General features: G+C 39.5%; 1 protein-coding gene across 2 annotated transcripts in view; it reads left to right on the top strand.

Annotated features, from left to right (window-relative positions):
• Window positions 1-21771, top strand: part of LOC122551558 (protein sel-1 homolog 3-like) — an 84764-nt gene that overhangs the window by 42849 nt on the left and 20144 nt on the right. For both annotated transcript variants that reach the window (XM_043693632.1, XM_043693621.1), the window contains exons 12-21: window positions 7521-7640; window positions 9107-9247; window positions 9474-9536; window positions 12395-12571; window positions 19171-19298; window positions 19391-19474; window positions 20256-20346; window positions 20458-20536; window positions 20631-20740; window positions 20844-20971. In XM_043693632.1, coding sequence (XP_043549567.1) covers window positions 7521-7640; window positions 9107-9247; window positions 9474-9536; window positions 12395-12571; window positions 19171-19298; window positions 19391-19474; window positions 20256-20346; window positions 20458-20536; window positions 20631-20740; window positions 20844-20971 — 1121 coding nt within the window. The remainder of the gene's footprint in view (window positions 1-7520; window positions 7641-9106; window positions 9248-9473; window positions 9537-12394; window positions 12572-19170; window positions 19299-19390; window positions 19475-20255; window positions 20347-20457; window positions 20537-20630; window positions 20741-20843; window positions 20972-21771) is intronic.

A 21771-nucleotide genomic window follows, 5' to 3' on the forward strand; every position in this document is an offset into this window, starting at 1 on the left:
TTTAATATTCCTTGAGGTACCCGACTGTGTTGTGTTTCGCTCATGGAGGCATGGTGTATAACTTTGATTCTGCAGAAAAGGCAATGGATTTTGTGAATTCTCTGAATTGAAGGACTCGAGTTGGGGTGGGGGTGGCGGTTACAGGCAATGGTATGGGTTTTAAAAAATTTTTATTGCCCCTCCTTTTCTCCTCTCTCCCCTTTTTTTGTGGTTATCGGCTTTATACATACTGCCTTAATGTAAAACCGGAATTATTCCATATATCAGTCGGTTGGGTATTATCTAGAGATTTTATTTACTGCTGTCTTTTTGTTTTTGGATTGGGGGTGGCTGTACCTGTGGTTAAGATGTGTGGGGGGAGGGGAGGGGCATCCTTTGTTAACTCTCAGAATGTAAATAACAGGTTTTCTTCATTTGTGAATTGCCTGGGACTAGGGCACAGCCTCAGCTAGAGGGGGTTGGGATGGTAGCAAGGATTGGGAGGAGTGCCCCCTGTGGGCAAAGGGAGAGATCTCTAGTAAATTGAGGGTTATTTGGGTGTTTGCTTAAGTTAAATGTAGTGATTAGTGTTTTAGTGGTAGTAGTTTTTATAGGAGTAGTTTTTAGACTTTATAGGGTTAATGTCTTTGTCACTCACCACACCTCAGATAAGCTCCGTCCTCTTGGGGAACCACGGGCCACCCTGGATGACCATGGCTAGTGATTTGTTCAGGTGGTGCACCTGGAATGTAAAAAGGAGCCATTCTCCCATTAAAAGAAAAATGATGCTGTCAAGTCTTAGGAAGGAAAGGGTGGACATCGCCCTGCTGCAGAGATGCATTTAACTGATAAGGAACATCTGAAGCTGCAGAGAGAAGGTTATGAGAGGGTATACTTCTCCTCCTTTAGCTCTAAGAGTAGAGGAGTGGCTATACTGGTAAGAAGGAACCTCCTTTCCAGGTAACTGAGTAAATTAAGGACGAACATGGACAATTCATCATTCATAAAGCTCTAATACATGGAGAAGGGTATGGCGTTTTGAATGTGTGTTGGCCTCCGGCGCACCCTCTTAAATTTCTAATTGATGTAGTCACTAAATTAATGAGTCTTGGGGTGTGCCGCACAATCATATGAGGAGATTTTAATCGCCTGATAGATTCTGAGGTAGACAGGGTGCCAAGGGGCCCGGCAAGTATGCCCGCACAATCTAAGCAGTTGGTGGACTTGTGTGAGGAGTTGGGATTGGTGGATGTGTGGAGGCATCTTCACCCTAATGGAAGAGACTTTACTTTCTATTCCAATCCACCCAAGTGCCACACATGACTTGACATGATTTTGTATGCCATTGGATTCTTTGGATGGAACATTGGCATGCAAAATTGGGAATGTAGTTGTGTTGGACCATGTGCCAGTGTATTTAGATGTTAAAATCGAGGGTGGTGGAATGGATGCACGGCACTGGTGCACGGACCCATTCTTGTTAAGGGATAGCAAATTTGTTGAGTACATCAGAAGAGAGTTCAGGGTCTTCTGGGATATCAACTCGGGTACAGCCAGTAATCTGGCAATACTTTGGGCGGCCACTAAGGCATATTTATGAGGCCTGATCATTTCGTATTCAGCGACTAGAAGGAGGCAAAGGGAGAAGCAACAATGGATGCTGGAGACCTGGCTGCAGATAACTGAGGAAGTATATTATAATAGGCCATCATTGGTCAAGCTGCAGTGGGTCACGGCCCTCCGCGTGGCTGTTGACTCATTGCATACACAGGTGGCAAAAAAAAGACTATTTGAATTTGGAGATAAGCCAGGTAGATATCTGGCATATCTGGTTAGGAAGAAAAAAGTTTCCCAATCTATTATGTCTGTTAGAGAGAAGGCTGACACAGTTACCCGTGAGTTGAAGAAGATCTATGTTAGATTTAGGAAATACTTCGCAGAGTTATATCGGTCGGAGGGAGGCGAACACGGTGCAGCGAGAATACAGTCCTTTTTTGAGAATCTGGACCTCCCCAGTATAAACACGAAACAGGTTTCCCTGTTGAATATGCCTATGATGGGTACAGGAAGTACAGGAAGTAATAAAGCATCTCCAGGGTGCTTTTCCCTGGGGTGGGGGAGTCCAGAACTAGAGGACATAGGTTTCGGGTGAGAGGGAAAAGATATAAAAGAGACCTAAGAGGCAACTTTTTCACTCAGAGGGTGAAACGCATATGGAATGAGCTGCCAGAGAAGTGTTGGAGGCTAGTACAATTGCAACATTTAAAAGGCATCTGGATGGGTATATGAATAGGAAGGATTTGGAGGGATATGGGCCTGGTGCTGGCAGGTGGGACTAGATTGGGTTGGGATAGCTGGTCGGCATGGATGAGTTGGATTGAAGGGTCTGTTCCGTGCGGTACATCTCTATGTAAACTGTATCATGTAATGAAAAAGAACTGATTAACAATCTTGCTGTAAAAGAACCTTTCGGAATGACTGACCACTATCTGATGGATTTAACATTATTTTTGAAAGTAAGGTTATTCAATCTGAAGCAACGGTGTAAAATTTGAATAAAGGAAATTATACAGGCTTCGGTTCGGCAGAAATTTGCTGAGGTGAATTATGAGAACACATGAAAAGGTCTGACTGAATATAAGCAATGATTAATCATTAAAGACTTATTAGATGACTTATAGCAACTGTGCATTCTTTCAAACTGCAAAAACCAAAAAAAGGTCAGTCAACCATGGGCAATAAATTTAATTCACGTTTACACAAGGTTAAAAGTAAAAGCTGACAAAAAAAGCAGTAAATGTGAGGATTGGGACACTTTTAGAATACAGCAAAGGAGGACTAAGGAAAGAGAGAATAGAATATGAATTCAATCGAGCAACAAACAAACTGAACTGTAAGAACTTCTATCGATATGTAAAAAGTAAAAAAAATTGGTTAAAATATGTCTCAGTCCATTACATGTAGAGTCATAGGAATTTACAATGGGGAGCAGAGAAATGGCACAGAGGGTAAGTGATTACCTCCTGTCTGTTTTCACTGAGGAAAATATGAGAAATCTCCCAGAAATAATGATCCAAGTGGTTGAGGTGAATGAGGAGTTAAATGAAATTAATATTAGTAAGAAAAATGCACGAGAGAAATTAATTGGGCTGAAAATTGATGCATACCAAGACCTGATATTCTGAATGAGGCCCACAAGGTAACTATAGAGATGGTCAATGCATTGATGATCATCTTGAATGATTCCTGTAGATTGGAAGGCACCAAGTGTCACCACTGTTTAAGAGGGAGTGGAAGAGAACATTGAGAACTATTAGTTTTACATCGATTGTAGAGAGAATGCTGGAATCTATTGCGAAAAGTATGATAAATAGACATTTGGAAAGCGATGATATGGTTGGGCATAGTCAGCATGGATCTGTGAATGGAAAATCAGATTTGATGAACTTAATGGAGTTTTTTTTGAAGGTATTACCAACAAAATTGACAGGGAGAGTCGCTGAACATTGTATACCTAGATTTTCAGAAGACCTGTTGATAAAGACCCAGCAGAATGTTGGTTAAATAAATTAAAGCACGTGGGATAGGAGATAATGTACTAGCATGGATTAACAATTGGCTAACAGAAAGAAAGCAAAGTGTGAATAAATATTCATCACCAAGGCCCTTCAGGGAAGGAAATCTGCCATCCTTACCTGGTTTTGCTGACTTGTCACTCTATACAATGTGGTTGACTCACAACTGCCCTCTGGGGAATTAGGGATGGGCAATAAATGCTGGCTTAGCCAGTGATGCCCTTGTCCCATGAGTCAATTTTAAAGATCTCTGCACATCTGCTCTTCCTACCAAAGTAGGTAACCTCACAATTTTCCACATTATATTTCATCTGCCATGTTCTGGCCCATTCAGTAAGTCTGTCCAAATCCTCCTGAAAAAGTTCTCTCAGTGGACTGGTTGGCTAGTTTGTGATGCAGGGGTTCAATTCCTGTGTCGACTGAGATTACCATGATAGGTGTGCCACTTCAACCTTGCCCAGGCCCGTGATATGATGACCCTCAGGTTAAATTCACTACCAGTCACCTCGCTTTAATGAGAGGTTTAACCCTATTGTCCTCTGTCACTATAGTGAACTTTATCTTTTACCTCTTCCTCACAACTCATTTCCTGCTTAGCTTTGCATCATTTTGTTGTCTGTGTCAAAGCCAAATGTTCTGTTTGGTTTCATTTTATTGTTGGGATGTTGATATGATTTATACAACTGTGTGGCTTGCTAGGAAGAGCAGGTATGCAGAGTTTTTAAAAATTAATTAACGGGATGAAGTCATCACTGGCTCAGCCAGCATTTATTGCCCATCCCTTATTACCCAGAGGCTAGTTAGGAATTAGCCACATTGATGTGGGTCCAGAGTCAAGTGTGGGTCAGACCACAGAAGGATGGCAATTTCCTTCCATAAAGGACATTTGTAATACAGGTGGGCAAACTGGCCCTGAATTTTCGCAAGTTCCAAAGAATGAGAAGTGATCTCACTGAAGCTTAAAACATATTTAAAAGGATAGACAGGATAGATGCAGGTGAGATGTTCCCTGGTTGGGGAGTCTCAAACCATGAATACAATTTAAAAAGTCGATAAGTGTGGTGCTGGAAAAGCATTGCAGGTAAGGCAGCATCTGAGGAGCAGGAGAGTTGACATTTCGAGCATAAGGTCTTCATCAGAGGAGGGTGCCACTTAGGTCCAAGGTGAGGATTGTTTTTTGGTGTGAGGTTGAGGGCTGTGAATATTTGGAATTCTCTACCATGTAGGGCTGTGGAAGCTCAGCCTTTGAGTATGTTTAAGGTAGAAATTGCTCCATTTCTGAATACCAGTGACAGGTTATGGGGATAGAAGGTCGATTATCTTGGTTGGCTGGTTTGTGATGTGGAATAATGACAAGAGCGTGGGTTTAATTCCTGCACCAACTGAGGTCACTATGAAGGTCTCTCCTTCTTAACCTCTCCATTTGTCTGAGGTATAGTGAGCCTCAGATTAAACCACCACTAGTTGTATCGCGCTCTCTATTGAGTCTGGTAAGACTATGGTGACTTTACCTCTACCTGTGAAGATGGGGTGAATAAAAGGCATTGAAGTGCTTGACTTGTCCTGATGGAAGGCTTCCATCAGTTTTTCATATTAACTTCTAGTAAACAACAGGAAAAGTGAAGAAGGAACAACTGAATCACAGTTGGGAATTAACAGGAGTTGCTTGCCTCTCCAGCAGAATCTAATTTATCATCGAAGACCAATGACTTCACCAAGCTCAGTTCTGTTGAAAGCACTTACAGAAGAAGTCCAGCCTGGGTTGTTACAGATGACTGTGCTGTACTGTATGATGATGAAAGGGATATTCCTTGTAATCTTCCCTACTTGAAAGAATGCTGGGCTGCTCACAGCTTCTCCTCATCCATCAGATCCCCTCGGGCTGACTCTAGTTATCCAGAACACAGTATGTGAGGATTATACGGCACCCTCTGTCTGTACTGTACTGCAATGAGCCCCCTGATTTGACCAAGCATGGGAGCCTCATCTTGAGGAAATATCATCTGTCCTTCAACAGCCAGAGTGAAAGGTGTTGCATTGTATGTGGGCCTCACGATATGATCTGTTAGTAGTTGCATCACACTCTACTAATGCCCTATATGCATTAGATTCTGGAGACCTCTGCAGGGAGAGTAATGGGATGCCTCTGCATGGACCTTTAACAAAATAGATAGAGTCATAGAGATGTACAGCATGGAAACAGACCCTTTGGTCCAACCCGTCCATGCCGAACAGATATCCCAACCCAATCTAGTCCCACCTGCCAGCACCCGCCCATATCCCTCCAAACCCTTCCTATTCATATACCCATCCAAATGTCTCTTAAATGTTGCAATTGTACCAGCCTCCACCATATCCTCTGGCAGCTTATTCCATACTCGTAACCACCCTCTGCGTGAAAAGGTTACCCCTTAGGTCTCTTTTATATCTTTCCCCTCTCACCCTAAACCTATGTCCTCTAGTTCTGGACTCCTCGAACCCAGGGAAAAGACTTTGTCTATTTATCCTATCCATGCCCCTCATAATTTTGTATACCTCAGCCTTCGACGCTCCAGAGAAAACAGCCCCAGCCTGTTCAGCCTCTCCCTGTAGCTCAGATCCTCCAACCCCGGCAACATCCTTGTAAATCTTTTCTGAACCCTTTCACGTTTCATAACATCTTTCCGATAGGAAGGAGACCAGAATTGCACGCAATATTCCAACAGTGGCCTAACCAATGTCCTGTACAGCCGCAATATAACCTCCCAACTCCTGTACTCAATACTCTGACCGATAAAGGAAAGCATACGAAACGCCTTCTTCACTATCCTATCTACCTGCAACTCCACTTTCAAGGAGCTCTGAACCTGCTCTCCAAAGTCTCTTTGTTCAGCAACACTCCTCTTATTCAGACATTTGCTACACAGGCACAGTAGGAGATTGTAGATGTGGAACAACACGTTTTTCTCCCACCTGCACTCCCCACATTGTCCAAGAAAGACAGAATTGTATATCATATAACATCAAAATTTTACAATCCAATGTGTGAGAAAACAGCTCAGGGATCCTGTGAGATATTGGGAGGTGTTTGTGAATTGTGGAACAGTGTTGAAATTTTATAGCTTCCCTCGGATTGCTTTTGCTTCACAGCCATGACTCAGATTAATTAATAACGATCAATGACATGGTCAGGTTGCTTGTGGTCAGTGTGTTTATTCAACACAGTTGGTCACTGCATGAGGTTCACCTGCAGAGTATTGTGATGAGAGATACCTTTAACCTGGTAGGTGCCTGATTAATGCAATTGCCACTTGAAAGCCTCACAAATAGAGCCCATTCCCTCAAACAGAAAAAAATTACACTTTGTCTGCCCATTCTTGGTGTGGTGGCAGCCATTTTTTATTTCCATTGTGCATTTGAGATTTGAACAAGGTTGATAGATGACATGATAGACTTCACAAAGCAAAGTTACAAGCTCAGCCTATAAATCTCAGTGATCCCACCCTCACTCCTCAAAACCATCATGTTGTTTTTTGCTTTGCACATCCTGTTAACCCCATCAGGGTTGAGCTACCACACATTCCCACATAATTCTTTTATTTAAGTGTTCATCTCCCCACTTTACCCCCTGAAGGCAGGCCTGCAGGTTAGTAATGCCAGATGTCATTATGCATTGTCCTGCAGTCAAAGCCAGGGAGATGATGCTTATCAATGATCCCTCCTCCTGCAGTACCCAGTGCTTCCTACCTGCAGAGGAACTTTCCCCTGTTGAGGATGGCTGTATGTGTCTGCAATGTCTTTTGCGCCAACAGGGAGAATTAATATTGAAATTGTGTCTATGGATTTGGTACAAAATAGCTGTCTTGTATAATTTTATTTTATTGAAATTTGAGTTTTTGGTTATATGTTAAAATTTTGCCAATATGGTCTTTTGCCATAAATTGTCTCAATCCATCCTGTAATAATAATAATTTCCAATCTTTTCAGGCTTTTGTTGAAACAATAAGACTAATGGATGATTCAGCTTTACAGAGTCAAACTAAAGAAAATGATGACCTCTTTTTATGGCTCAGGTATCAGGCAAATCGTGGGGATGTATTTGCTCAGGTATATATTGCATATACGGTAATATTTTTGCTTTATTTTATTCATTCACACATTTTGCTGAATCATTAGAAGCTATGACTGTCTGTTGCTGCTACCTTAATAAAAGCACTGGATTCTGTGATTGATTGAATGTTATATTGCCATGGTCTAGCTGAAGAGCGTTGGATGTGCGTTTGTGCTGGTATTTACTCTGTGCAAGTTACTTATCTTGGTGATTTATTAAGAATTAGTACTCATTGGAATTTTGCCAGTGTAGACAAAGAAATTGGTAAATTGCAACTTATCTTTGGATAAAGAATGATATCTGTTGTTTGAGAGAGGGAGGAGTGAAAGATCAAACCATTTGATCAGACACTTAAACCAGGCTTATCCTCTGCAGGATTATTCCTCTTTTTGCCTGGGCATTTGTACTTGGTGTTATATCTCATTTATGTCCATAAAGAGCATCAAGCTACTGAGTTCTCAATTGTAGGTGATCCTGTGGATTACCTATTCTGACTGAATAGGTCTGGTGAAAAGAGGTTTACATTTTTCTGCCATGGCAATTGGCGGTTGAGAAGGAATCATGTACCATCCATAACACCACCTGCTTCCACCCATATCATCCCACCCTCCTGCTGAAATCCTCATCTGTGTTTTTGGCACTTTTAGACTCAACTCTTTTAGTGCCCTCCCAGCTGTCTTTCCATCTTGCACCATAGCTAATCTACAACTCTGCAGTTAATGCAAACACAAAAAACGCTGGAGAAACTCAGCAGGTGAAAGAAACAAAGTTAACATTTTGAGTCTATTACGAGTCTTCATCTTCTGTTTTGAAGAAGAACAAAAAAATATCTGATTCTGCACCAAATTCCTGCTCATACGTGATATATTCTTGCCTCCAAATATTAGAAGTTAAAATTCCAGTCTTAATGTTTGGAATCCTATATTGCAACGCTTTTCCCTAATTCTGTAACATTCTCTCATTCTCCATTCCCTACTGACCTCAATGTTCCTCAGAAGCTAGACTTTGATGCATCATTCTTCTTTTTTGCAGTGTTGACAGTCCAGTTGCCTAGGCCACATGCTCTAGAATTCCCACCCGAAATCTCATCTTTCTCTCCATATTTCTGTGTTTCATTTAAATCCTTCCTCGCAATTTACCTCCTTGATTAACTTCTGGTCCCTTCTTCTAATATTCCCCCACCCTCCATTGGCTTGGTGTTTATATTTTAGATTTTACCTCTCCAAGTCTTGGGATATAAGTTGTTGATGAATGTGAGGAACTATAGGTACTTTCTAGTGGAAGGATTGTGAATAAATTGGGCACAGGAAGCAAATCTCTTCCTCAGTTATAACAAAAATATCATATTTTAATCCATTAAATACTTTGAAAAAATATTATAACAATGCTGTAATAACATGTAAATTAGTGAAAGATTTTAGTTGTCCTATTCTAGCCAAATAAAGTTTATTAACAATTGCAGCAAAAACTTGCGAGAATGCTTTACTGGGGACAACAGGGTGTCACACGTGACGTGAAAGCTGCTTTGGAATGGTATTCTAAAAGTGCAGAAGAGACAAGAGACCCATTGTCAATGTATGAGTATGGACTTTTTCTTTTCAAGGTAGGTATTATATATTTGGACTACTCTACATACCTTCGCACAAAATTTGGATTCCATTTCTTTGATAAATGATCTCAGTTACTATACATTTCTCAGAGTTAAACCACTCTGCAAACTGACAGAAAGTTACAGATCTGAAACATTAATTCTGTTTTTCTCTTCACAAGTCCTATGAGTTAACCCTCATGTAGTATATTAACTCTGCTACAATTTAAATTTCTCTTAGGGCAAAGGAGTGAAAAAGGATGTAAAATTGGGCTTAAAACTAATCAATGAAGCTGCTTCTAAGGTAAGATATTTGTACAAGGTAAACACATGCATTGTTAAACATTTTTGTTATCTATTTTAGAACATAGAACATGGAACACCCCTCAATTTATTGCTGTCCATGTGCTGGTCCAGCAGTCACTTAAATGTTCCTAATGTCTCTAACTCTACTAACACTGCTGGGAGTCCACTCCATGCACCCACCATTCTCTGTGTAAAAAACCTACCTCTGATATCTCCCCTATACCTTCCTCCAATCACCTTAAAATTATGATCCTTCGTGACAGCCATTTCTGCCTTGAGGAAAGGTCTCTGGTTATCTACTCTATCCAAGCCTCTCATTACCTTGTACACCTCTATCAAGTCATCTCTCTTCCTTTTTCTCCCCAGTGTGAAAAGCCCAAGCTCACTCAATCTTTTAAAGTTTTTTTCCTCTCATCTTAAAAATATGCCCCCTATTCTTGATATCCCCTACCCTAGGGAAAAACATCTGCCATTCACCTTATCGATAACTCTCATGATTTTATAAGCTTCTATACAGGTCAACCCTCAATCACCTATGCTCCATTGAAAAACATCCCAGGCAATCAGTCTCTCCTATAATTCAAACCTTACATATCCAGTAACACCCTGGTAAATCTCTTCTCAGCCCTCTCCAACTTAATATCCTTCCTATAGCAGGGTAACAAGAACTGGACATAGTACTCCAGAAGAGGTCTCATCAAGGTGCTATACAACCTTAACATGATATCCCAATTCCTATACTTAATGGTCTGAGCAACAAAGGCAAGCATGCTAAATGACTTAACTACCCTATCTACATATGACACAAACTTCAAAGAATTATGTACCTAAACCCCTAGGTCAAAAGGTTCCAACCTGAAACATCGACTCCTTCTCCTCTGATGCTGCTTGATCTGCTGTGCTTTTCCCAGCTCCACTCTGATTCTCCAGCGTCTGCAGTTCTCACTATCTCCAACTCTCTGTTCCACAACACTACCAAAGGCTCTACTTTTAATTATACAATCCCTGCCCTCGTTTGTTTTACTAAAATGCAATATATCACGTTTATCCAAGTTAAATTATCTGCCACTCTTCAGCTAGATCTTCAAAATAGTAGTAGGATGTTTCCAGGAAAAAAGTTTGATTAAGCTTTATTGTTTACACTAACTCTACCTGCATGATGAAGTAACTCGGTAAGGAGGCCCTTAATATTTTAAGTCAGATGAATTAACAATTGATATAGTTTGTTTAACCTTACATATTGCAACTTTGCATGTTACATGATTTTGCAATCTGGTGAGCAACACCATTTGATCAGCATTGGTTATTGTAGGCAAATCTGAACCTTCAGTTCTCTTGCAACATGGAAGTGTATATACGAAGCATCATACAGACCTGACAAAATATTATGCTAATCATTATTAACATGATAATCAGAGTGCTGTAGTCACTTTGGAAGACACTTAAAGATGTTTTCATGAAAATTTAAGTTTACCAAATGCAAATAAGTATGCTTATCTGGGAGTGATACGTATAGATTAAAAAGTAACTAGCGCACACAATGTCATAGTGTAAGATTTGAGAATCCTGCTGTAGACAGTCATGATGTGGAGATGCCGGTGTCGGACTGGGGTGTACAAAGTTAAAAATCACACAACATCAGGTTGTAGTCCCACAGGTTGAATTGGAAGCACACTAGCTTTCGGAGCGCCGCTCCTTCGTCAGGTGACTATCACCTGATGAAGGAGCGGCGTTCCGAAAGCTAGTGTACTTCCAATTAAAACTGTTGGACTATAACCTTGTGTTGTGTGATTTTTAACTTTGCAGTAGATAGTATTGCTAGCATTTATCAAATAACCCAAGCATTCAATTCGAACAGTGCAAAGTAATCGTAAATGTTGAACAGCATTGTGTATTGCAGCAAATTATCTTAAATCAATAACACAGAAGCAGGTGAGTCACCCAAACTAGTTTTCCCGGGATTTATAAATCATACCAGCTTCTCACAACTTTCATGATCTCATCCTACCATTTCCCTGTATTCCTCTTCATTAGTCTTTCATTAATTTACTTGATTTGAAACTATTGCACAGGGGAGGACCCTGTAATGTAGTTCAGCTGCCAGCTGATTGGCCAGTCTGTCCTGCCAAAGGTCTTGTGGGTGGGCTAAGTGAGTTCCTTTTGGGACTTCTGCCCCTCACTGGGAGAATGATCTGCCCTGGGAGCTGTTGGCCAATTTGATTGGCTGGCAGTTTCAATGCCCCAGCAATGCCAGAGCTGGGTACTAGGTGCTGCTGGATCTATAGGCAGATCCATGAAGAAGGCCCTGTGGATTTGAAAGGAAAGTATGTCCAGGGCTTTGGGCAAGTGGAATTTCAGTACTTTGAAGGGTGAATGTGGGTTTTGCTCTACGGGTAGGTAGGAAAGCAGAGGAGTTGCCATCTTCTTGGGTGGGTTTAGCACCAAGGGACAAGCGGCCCCCTCCAATGGTAGAAGCCCTCTTCCTTTCTAATAGTTAAAACAGTTTTACAAAAGGATTGACCCACATCATGCCAATTGTTTTATGGCATGGCAACATAATATTGGTGTCAATTGAGCTTTTAATGAGCTTTGCTAATTCTGGTGCCCTCCCACCCTCTGTGCCATAGGGGTAGGCTTGAGTGTAAGTGGGAGCTGGTGTGTTAATCACTCACCCTATAAGACATGCCCTCCTTGTTCAAACCTCATCCTGCATGGGCACATAATATTCAGCCCAATGTTCTGAAGAAGACATGGTTCTATTTCAAGCCCACTGTACAACTATTGAAATATAAGAGAGTGGAAATACATAATTATGTTAATGTGAATTACATTTAAAGTTAATTATTATTGATTCAGGGATCACATGAAGCAATGAATGGTTTGGGATGGTATTATGAAACCTTTAAGAAGGACTATGTGAAAGCTGTGGAGTACTGGGAGCAAGCAATGAAAATGGGAAATCTGGATGCATTACATAATCTTGGAGTGATGTATGAAAGTGGACTATACCCAGGCAAACCTGTAAAAAATGAGGTAAATATCTGCAAATTTCTTCATCTTGTTCATGTCTTCATCACCAAAATCAAACTGTGCTTCTGTTTTTTTTAAGATCTTGCATTCATTATTCATTCGTTTGCAACCTCCCTATGGAATCATAAAACCTCTTTGATAGAGCTACCTAATTATGTCACTCCTGCTACTCTTTCTCTTAGCCGTGCAAGTATATGTCTCATTTACTTATGAAAGTTCATACTGATTCTGTTTCCATCAACCTTTCAGGCAGTGTTTTTCACGTCATTACAACTCACTTTTAAAAAAAAAACTTGTTTTCCCCTGAATTTTTGCCGATTAAATCTATGTCCCATAACCAGCTCTTCTGTAACAGAAATAGTTTTGCCATATCTGGTATGTTAAATTCCCATGCTAATTGTCTGTAGAGTCCCGGGATGTGTAGGTTAGGTGGATTAGCCATGGGGAATGTAGCGTGGGGGTAGGCTGGGATAGGCTGGGGGTGTGATTCTGGGTGGGATGCTCTTCAGATAGTTGGCAAAGACCTGTTGGGCCGAATGGCCTGTTTTCACACTGTGGGGATTCTGTGGTCAAGCTGTAGATTCCATTTTAAGAGCAATGTATGTTCGAAGCAGCAGAGACTCTCCAGCCAGAAATGTTGTTGCTATGTACTTGCCAATCTTCCACAATTTCTCAACAACATAAAGTCAAAGCCACACAAGGTGGCTTGTTGCAATTTCTTAATTGTCAGTGAAAACTTGTCAACAGTAAAAGTGTTAGAACAGGCTTAAGAATGTGAAAAAATGAGAACAGGTGCCATATGGCTCTTAGCTGGTGCACCATTTAATAAGATTCTGCCTTAAATTCTGCCAATAGTAAAGTCAAGCCTATCACCTATTTCTGTGCCTTCTTGATCCCTCCTGTATATAACAGTGAATGTTTGATGGCTGGCTTGCCAAAATGGCATATAGTAATGCAAATGTTGCCTCACAATGATCCAGGTCAGGTTCTAACTGGTTTCAATCCATGTAATAACCACTAGTTGTCATAATTAGATTTTGGTAACCTTTCGTATAGTGACTAAATATTTCCAGTGAATAACTAAATCTAATTACCTTTTCTCTATTAATAGATTATAGCCCAAATCTACCAATTTCTGTATTATCAAACTTGAACTTAATTTGGGACATGTTTGTCAATACCTTATAAAATTGTTGACACACACAGGCGCACCCACATGTTGAATTTGTCAGGGAAAATTAAGCTTTCAGTGGTCTCATGAAGGGTTTTGGTCCAAAACTTTGACTTTCCTGCTCCTTGGATGCTGTCTGACCTACTGTGCTTTTTCAGGTCCACATTTTTTGACTCCTGTTACATGGGACTGTCTGTTTGTGTCTCCTGCACTGAGCTCAGTGTTAGAGACACAGGACTCACTGTGTAATTACCTTGGAATTGATATAGTTATCAATTTCTGGCTTAATTCAAAGATTAGCCAGTATTACACATCTGGACACCACAATCATCTACTCCACTCACGCAGCCTGATCTGTATGATTTGGTTCCCTAATTTACTGGAAGAGATATTAGCTTTGGAGGAAGTCCAGAGAAAGTTCACTAAGTTGATTCTGGGTACAGAGATATTTTCTATGGAGAGATGTTGAGTAGGTCGAGCTTATTCTCTTTGGATTTTGAAGTATGAGTGGTGTCCATATTAAAACAAATGAGATCCTTAACGGCTAGCAGAGTAGATGTGGAAAGGTTGTCTCCACTCCTGTGAAAGTTTAGGACCAAAAGCCATAATCTCCGAGTAAGGGTCACCCATTTAAAACAAAATTTAAAGATGAATTTTTTTCCCTCAGAGATAGCAAATCTGTGGAATCTTTTACTACACAGGGCTGTTCAGAATGAGTTGTTATATATAATCAAGGCCGAAGGAGACAGGGAAGAGTTATTGGGAAAAGGCAGGAAAGTGGAGTTGAGGATGATCAGATTAACCATGATCTCATTGAATGATGAAGCAGATTTGACGGGCCAAAAGGTCTACTTCTACTCAAACATTTTATGGTTTTAGTGGTCTTATGATCATTCTCTCCCATCATGTAATAGCTACCATCTGACACCTGACCCAAATCCCGATGACCTTTCCGACCCAACCCTAACTGACTCTCCTATCACCATCAACCTTCCCCTAACCTAACCAAATTAATCCCAAACTTGACCTGACCTGAATATCTCCCAGCACCAGCTACCCAACCCAACCCCAACTCAACCCAACTCAACCCTCTCACAACTACTCTCCTGGCGTGACCCAACAACTAGTTTATTCATGTACCCCCTCATCCACTCACCTGCCCACCTATCCTCTCTCTCACTCACCCAACACAAGAGCTAAACTCTTTTTTAAAATATGTACACAGCAGCTAATATTTAAAATAGGCATGACCTCTCTTTGCCTGTTGTGTCCAGCACCCGTCAGTCTTCTGCAAGAAGAGCTGCACTAACCTCACCAGGATTGTGAATCTAGGCTAAAAATGTACAAAAACCATCTGATCACAGAAAAGTTTGCAGGCAGTGGCAATTCATAAAGCAGCAAAACTGACTTGAAGATCTGGGCATGGCAGGCATTTGTCTCATGAGTTCATTTGCATTGCGCATTACTTAGTCATCCCTTTATTTTATGCATCCACTCTGAAGAAATGTGAACTTTTTAATGATATGGAATGATTGGGCTGTATGAACGAATTTGTACGTTTTCAACATAAAATCAATGTGGCATCCTTTGGCCCATTTCTTTCATTCACCAAAACCTCTTTGGTCTTCAGGTTTCCATGTAACTTGAAATAGGTTTTCTATTTTAAAAAGTACACTTTTTTGCTTTGTTAATGAATTATGCACAATGCAGGAAACTCTCAGCATGCATCAGTAGATCCACCTTGATATCTAATCATTGCCTGTCAGTCACAGATTTTTCCAGTGTAGGGCATCTTTTCAAATGGATTAGTTATGACAGAGCACCCAGTTAAACTAGATTACAATATAATACTTAAGGAAGTGCTTCACATAACTATCACTTTAATAAGCATTTACTTACAAATATCAGTGAAATGGGTGTGCATCTCACTGTTGAGTACACATATCCTTCATCTGCTGTTTGACCGTAATGCTCATGAATGATTGACAAATACTTTTTCCAGAGTTGAGAGTGTGTCACTGGAAAAGCGCAGCAGGCCAGGCAGCATCCGAGGAGCAGGAAAATCGATGTTTCAAGCATAAGCTCTTCATCAGGAATGAATTATTCCTTGATGAAGAGCTTATGCTCAAAATGTCGATTCGCCTGCTCCTTGGATGCTGCCTGGTCTGCTGTGCTTTTCCATCGCCACACTCTCGACTCTGGTCTCTAGTATCTGCAGTCCTCACTTTCTCCAAATATTTTATCCAATCATCATTCTTCAACAGATGTTGTCCCACCGATCAGAAAAAGGAACGGAGTCCATTTTATAGATTTTTAAAAACATTTTTGGGATCTCATATGTGTTTGTAGTAAGAGTTTGTATTTTACAGTAATTTGCAGAGTCATAGAATTGTTACAGCACAAAAGGAGGGAATTTGCCTTGCACCGGTTCTGTTACTTCGCGATAATCTCATGCCTTTGTCTCATACCCTTGCATGCAATTTCCAACCAAGCAATTATCCAACACCCTCATGAATACATCATTTGAATCTAACTCCATCACATTTCCAGGCAGTGCATTCCATACCCGAACTGCTCACTGAGTAAAGAAATTTTTGCATCACATGATTTTTGCTTCATTTTAAGTCTGTGCCCTCTCATTCTTTTTTGTTTTATGAATGAGCACAGCTTCTCTTAATCTACCCTGTCCATCCTCCTCATGACTTTGAAAACCTTCATCAAATCTCCTTCTCTCCTCAAAGCACTTTGTTCACTTTTTTTTTCACTGAAGCATAAAAGGTTAAGCGACGACCTTATAGAGGTTTATAAAATAATGAGGGGTATAGATAAAGTTAATGGTAGTTGTTTTTTTCCATTGGATAGGGAATTTCAAAACTAGGGGCACATTTTTTAAGGTGAGAGGAGAGAGATTTAAAAAAGATGTGAGAGGCAAATCTTTTACACAGAGGGTGGCTCGTGAGTGGAATGAACTTCCTGAGGAAGTGGTAGATGTGGGCACATTACAATGTTTAAAAGACACTGAGATAAGTACATGAATAGGAATGGTTTGGAGAGATATAGGCCAGGAGCAGGCAGGTGTGACTAGTTTAGTTAGGGATTATGTTCAGCACGGATACTGTATGACTCTATGAGAACAAGCCAACTTCTTCAATCTATCCTTATAACTGTTTATAATAATTCTAAATCACTTATAGTTAGAGCTGTTCCAAAGTTGTTTCCATCGGTTAAAACCCAAGTCTAATTGTTAAAAGTATGTTTCTGTTCCATTCCACTATTCAGATTTAACATGTTGTATGATTGGTGCATCAAAGGACTAATAGATGGTGAATCTCTATTCTGTCTGGATTTTCCTAACAAATCAATGTGCATAGAAGTAATGATAATCAAGATTGGTGGTAGGAAAGTTAATATTGGAGCTAATAGTAAATAATTTAACTACATTTATAATTATTGAAGAAATTTTCAAATAGGAACTTTCCTATTTTCAATGTATTTCAATGTCAATTGAAAATTGCACAGAAGTAATTTAGTTCTCTGCCTCCTGGAAAATCTCTGAACCTGCAGAACTCCATAGACCACAGCTTGAGAGTTACTGCATTTTGTTACAGGTAAGGTGAAGTCCTTACATTCGCAGAGGACCTTGCGGCTGCGCTCTCATTAGAGAGACACAACTAGTAATGGGTTTAATCTGAGGGTCACCGTACCTCAGGTGAGGGGCAGGGTTGAAAAAGCAAAATCTTCATGGTAACCTCAGCTGGTACAGGAATTAAACTCATGCTGTTGGCATTTCTCTGCATTGCAAACCTAAATGTCCAGCCAGTTGAGCTGACATCTGTGGTGTGTTATGCCTCATTGTCAATTTGTCAGTGTACCTTTAAAAGTCATGCTGCTGACATCATCATTGTATGATAGCATGGGTATGGGGGTATAGAGATTACAAGCTCCAGCTCAATTCAGATCACTTTAAGCATGACACACAAATGGGAGCATATTGCTCTGTAATATTTAAGTATTTTAGTCTATAAATATCTGTTTGATTATTCTATACTAGATTATCCACTTCTAGTCTCTTACGTTACATGGATGACTTAAGCATTGGTGGTGTATGTATGGAATGAGTGCCAGAGGAATTGGTGGAGGCTGGTAAAATTACAACATTTGAGTCATCTGGATGGGTGTATGAATAGGAAGGGTTTAGAGGGATATGAGCCAAATGCTGGCAAGTGGAACCAAGTCATATTGGGATGTCTGATTGATGTGGTCAAGTTGGACTGAATGATCTGTTTCTATGCTGTTTGACTCTATGACTCACTGCTGTTTCAACGCATCACACTATAGTAAGATAAGAATCTAATTTGGAAATGAGAAAAACCTGTGAATGTTTGTCTGGCATCCAGTCATGGATGAGCAGAAATATAGTCCAACAAAATATGACAGAAATCATGCTCTTTGATCTACTGTACAAGTTCACACAAAAACATTGACCTCTTTCCTCTTCCTGGAAACTGATTGGGGCCCAACTAGACCATTCTCAAACTTCATGTATATTTAAACCTGAAATCAGCTTAGACCATCTAGGTAGTTGATTATCTCCTTACAGTGTAGTACTGGCTGGCCACCCACCTTCCAGCCTGCTACATTTGAGCTTAATTAAATCAATGCTGCATGTATCTGCACTCACCCCAATTCTCATTGATGCAACTGCCCTGGGATCACTGACTTAAATTGATTTGTGGTCAATGGTTCCATTTTGTAGTTCTCATTCTTGTCTATAAATCAATCCATGGCTTTTCTTGCTCTCTCTCTCTCTCTCATCATCTTTAGCCTTACAACTATCTGAGATGTCTACATCCTCCTATTTTGTCCTCTTGCATGCCCTGATTTTTAAATACTCCACCCTGGTGGGTGTGCCTCAGCTCCTGGAATCCTAAATCTCCCATCTCTCCCACCTTCTCATACCCACTCCTCTCTCTCCCTTGCTAGCCTCCCTTATAAAATGTTCTTTGAAACCTATCTCTGTGACCAAACTTGATATCTCCTTATGTGGTGAGTTTAACTTTGTTTGCTGGCACATTTGGGATTAATGAAATATGAAATTCATTACCTAAGTGGAAGTGTGCATCTTCTACCTAATTTTTTAGGAAGCTGAAATACAATTATTTGGGTTCTCATTACTTTTTTGTGCCCTTGGTTACCCATGAATAATTACATGGGAATATCTTGCTCAGATCGTGTTCAGGAATTACCTCAGAGTTACTGTTCCTTTGCTGTCATAATCAAAAGTACTGTTCAAACTCTCTTTACCCATATCCAAGTTTCCATTACAATTCTGGCAACTTGACATAGCTCCAAGAAATTATCCTGCCTTGGGAATTTGCTCTATCTGAATAACTTTGATGAAAATGATACTTATTTTGTTTTTTTTTACTAGACAGAAGCATTTCAGTATTACTATAAAGCTGGATCTGGTGGACACTTTGAAAGTGTAGTTCGCTGCTCCTTTTATTGGAGTACAGGAAACTTTGAATCTATTCCACATAACCCCAGAATGGCAGTCCTGTAAGATACATATTATAAATTCTTTCTTTGCAATATTTGATTGTAAATAACTGTATTAAAGTCATAGTTTCTTTGTGTTTTTCCCATGACAGTTGGACCAGATTTGTTGCTGAAAACAATGGATTTTTGGGTTATTTCATGAGAAAAGCTATGGATGCCTATCTTCAGAAATCCTGGTAAGATGAAGCTGTGTCCTTCGATCCTTGTGATTGTAAATATTGCACTTTTTCAAGATTGTAGTTCAATTTTGTTTCTTTGTTTCTTATCTAAAGCATGAGGAATTAAATTTAATTATGATTGACAGATTTTCCATTCCATTGTTCACAGTCAGAAAATATTGTGTTTACTGACAATTGGATAGTTTCAACAGTGTCACATGAGTAAAGTGATACTTTAAGGGCTTGTCAACATTCTTTATATACTTTAGAGATTGACAGTGCCTGAATAAACTTTGAAATTTAAACAATGTTAATATCCCACTTCTAATATTTGACAACACACTCAGGAAGCTAAGAATTAAGCATTCTTTTGATGTCCCATGGTATCCATACAATTTTACCTGTTGTATATAACCATTTACTATAAAACTGTAAAATTTGATAAATTCACCTAATCATTTCCATTTTGATCTATTCTAATAGAAGTAAGTGACAAATTCAATCATCTGTATTTTTATACCTATACATTTTTGTTATTATTGATATTGTCAGAAGTATTGGCACTGCTGCTGAATCAGAATTTCTCCCAATACTTTCTGAAACTTTTATGACATATTTCTCAAGTCCAATTTACACTGTTCATTGTTGCTAATGCAGAATAATTGGTGAATTTGCTTATTGCATAATGTTATGATTAGAAGTCTTAACATTTCTATATTTAGAAACTGAACAGTTCAAATAGGTCAAATTATTTCTACTAATGCATTTTTAAAAAAAACTATAATCTCAACTGCCCTAGGAATGAAGCCTTGCTGTATTTCCTTGTGACAGCAGAAACAGGAATTGAAACGTCACAGACAAATGTTGCTTATTTCTGTGAACAACACCCTGTAAGTAACTGCTCATTGATATTTTAATAGCATTTGTTGAAAATTCAGGGGTATGTTTTTCATTTGTATAAACAAAAATTAAAAATCTATCTTCAAATGTATTTTGATTAGGATCTCACAAATAGCAGTGATGAATATATATGGAGATATTATAATTTATCTGCATTTCAACTGACCACACATCCTTTTGGTATGTAATCTGTGGAGATTTGACCTGACTTGAAAGCATACTTCAAGTAAATAGCAATATATTAATCCACTTCTTAAATGTGTGTAATTTTCAGTTTTAATAAAAATGGGAGATTACTACTATTATGGTCACAACAACCATAAAAAAGACATCACACAAGCAATTGAGATGTACACCTCTGCTGCTTTATTGAAATGTTCCCAAGTAAGTATTAATATTCCAGTTGTTGGACCACTTCATCACAGTCAGCAAGTTCCATGTGTCCTAATGTCTTATATATCCATAATTTTTTATTGCTTTCCAACAGGCATTTTATAATTTGGGTTCACTGGTAGAGGAGGGAATTAATATACCAGAAAAAAGTTTAGACCTTCTAAACATTCGAGCAGCAAATCATTCCAAAAACTCCTCAATCCTGCTGGAATTATATGGAAGGTAAACCAAACTGCCCTTTACAAACATAATCTATTCTGATTTTTATTTCTAATTGTGAATCAAACTACTCAGTACAATAGGTCGCCTAAGGCCCCTTGTGGTTCAGATTTCTGAAGATTTTCCCCATTTAAAAAGTAGTCTACACCCTTATTCTTCTTCCCAAAGTGAATAACCTCACACCTTCCCATAATGTATTGCATCTACCACTTCTTTGTCCACTCTCCTAGCCTGTTCAAGTCCTTCTGCAGCGTCCCTGCCTCCTCTACACTATCAGCCCCTCCACCTATCTTTGTGTCATCTGGAATAGGACATCATGCAATCAACAAACATGTCCAGCTCTAGCCTTTTTGATGGAGGAAAGGCTATTGATTGAGCAACTAAAGAGGGTTCAACCTTGGATAGTGAGTGAAGGACTCCTGTAATGATACTTTGAGACTGACATGACTCCCCTTCAACAATAAAGCAAAAGTCGTGTCAATCAGACTTTGGCTGCAAAAAGATATGAAGACAAGAGTTGGACACAATAGTCAGAAATAAAGAAAATGAAATGTAACCCAGTTAAGAGCAGAGGTAGAAACTGTTCACAGTAATCTAGTATCTTGTATAGTTTTAGCGAGACTTGCCTATTTTGATACTCCATTCCCTCTGAAATAAAGGCCAATATTTTGTTTGCCTTCCCAATAGCTTCTGAATTTATATGCTAACTTGATGCTCCTTTACAGTTTCCTACATTATATTCCATATATCAGATTTTTGTCCACTCTGTGTTCATCCTCACCACTTGCCTTCCCATTTATTTT

The sequence above is a fragment of the Chiloscyllium plagiosum genome, chromosome 1 (genome assembly GCF_004010195.1).
Source record: "Chiloscyllium plagiosum isolate BGI_BamShark_2017 chromosome 1, ASM401019v2, whole genome shotgun sequence".
Classification (NCBI taxonomy): Eukaryota; Metazoa; Chordata; class Chondrichthyes; order Orectolobiformes; family Hemiscylliidae; genus Chiloscyllium; species Chiloscyllium plagiosum.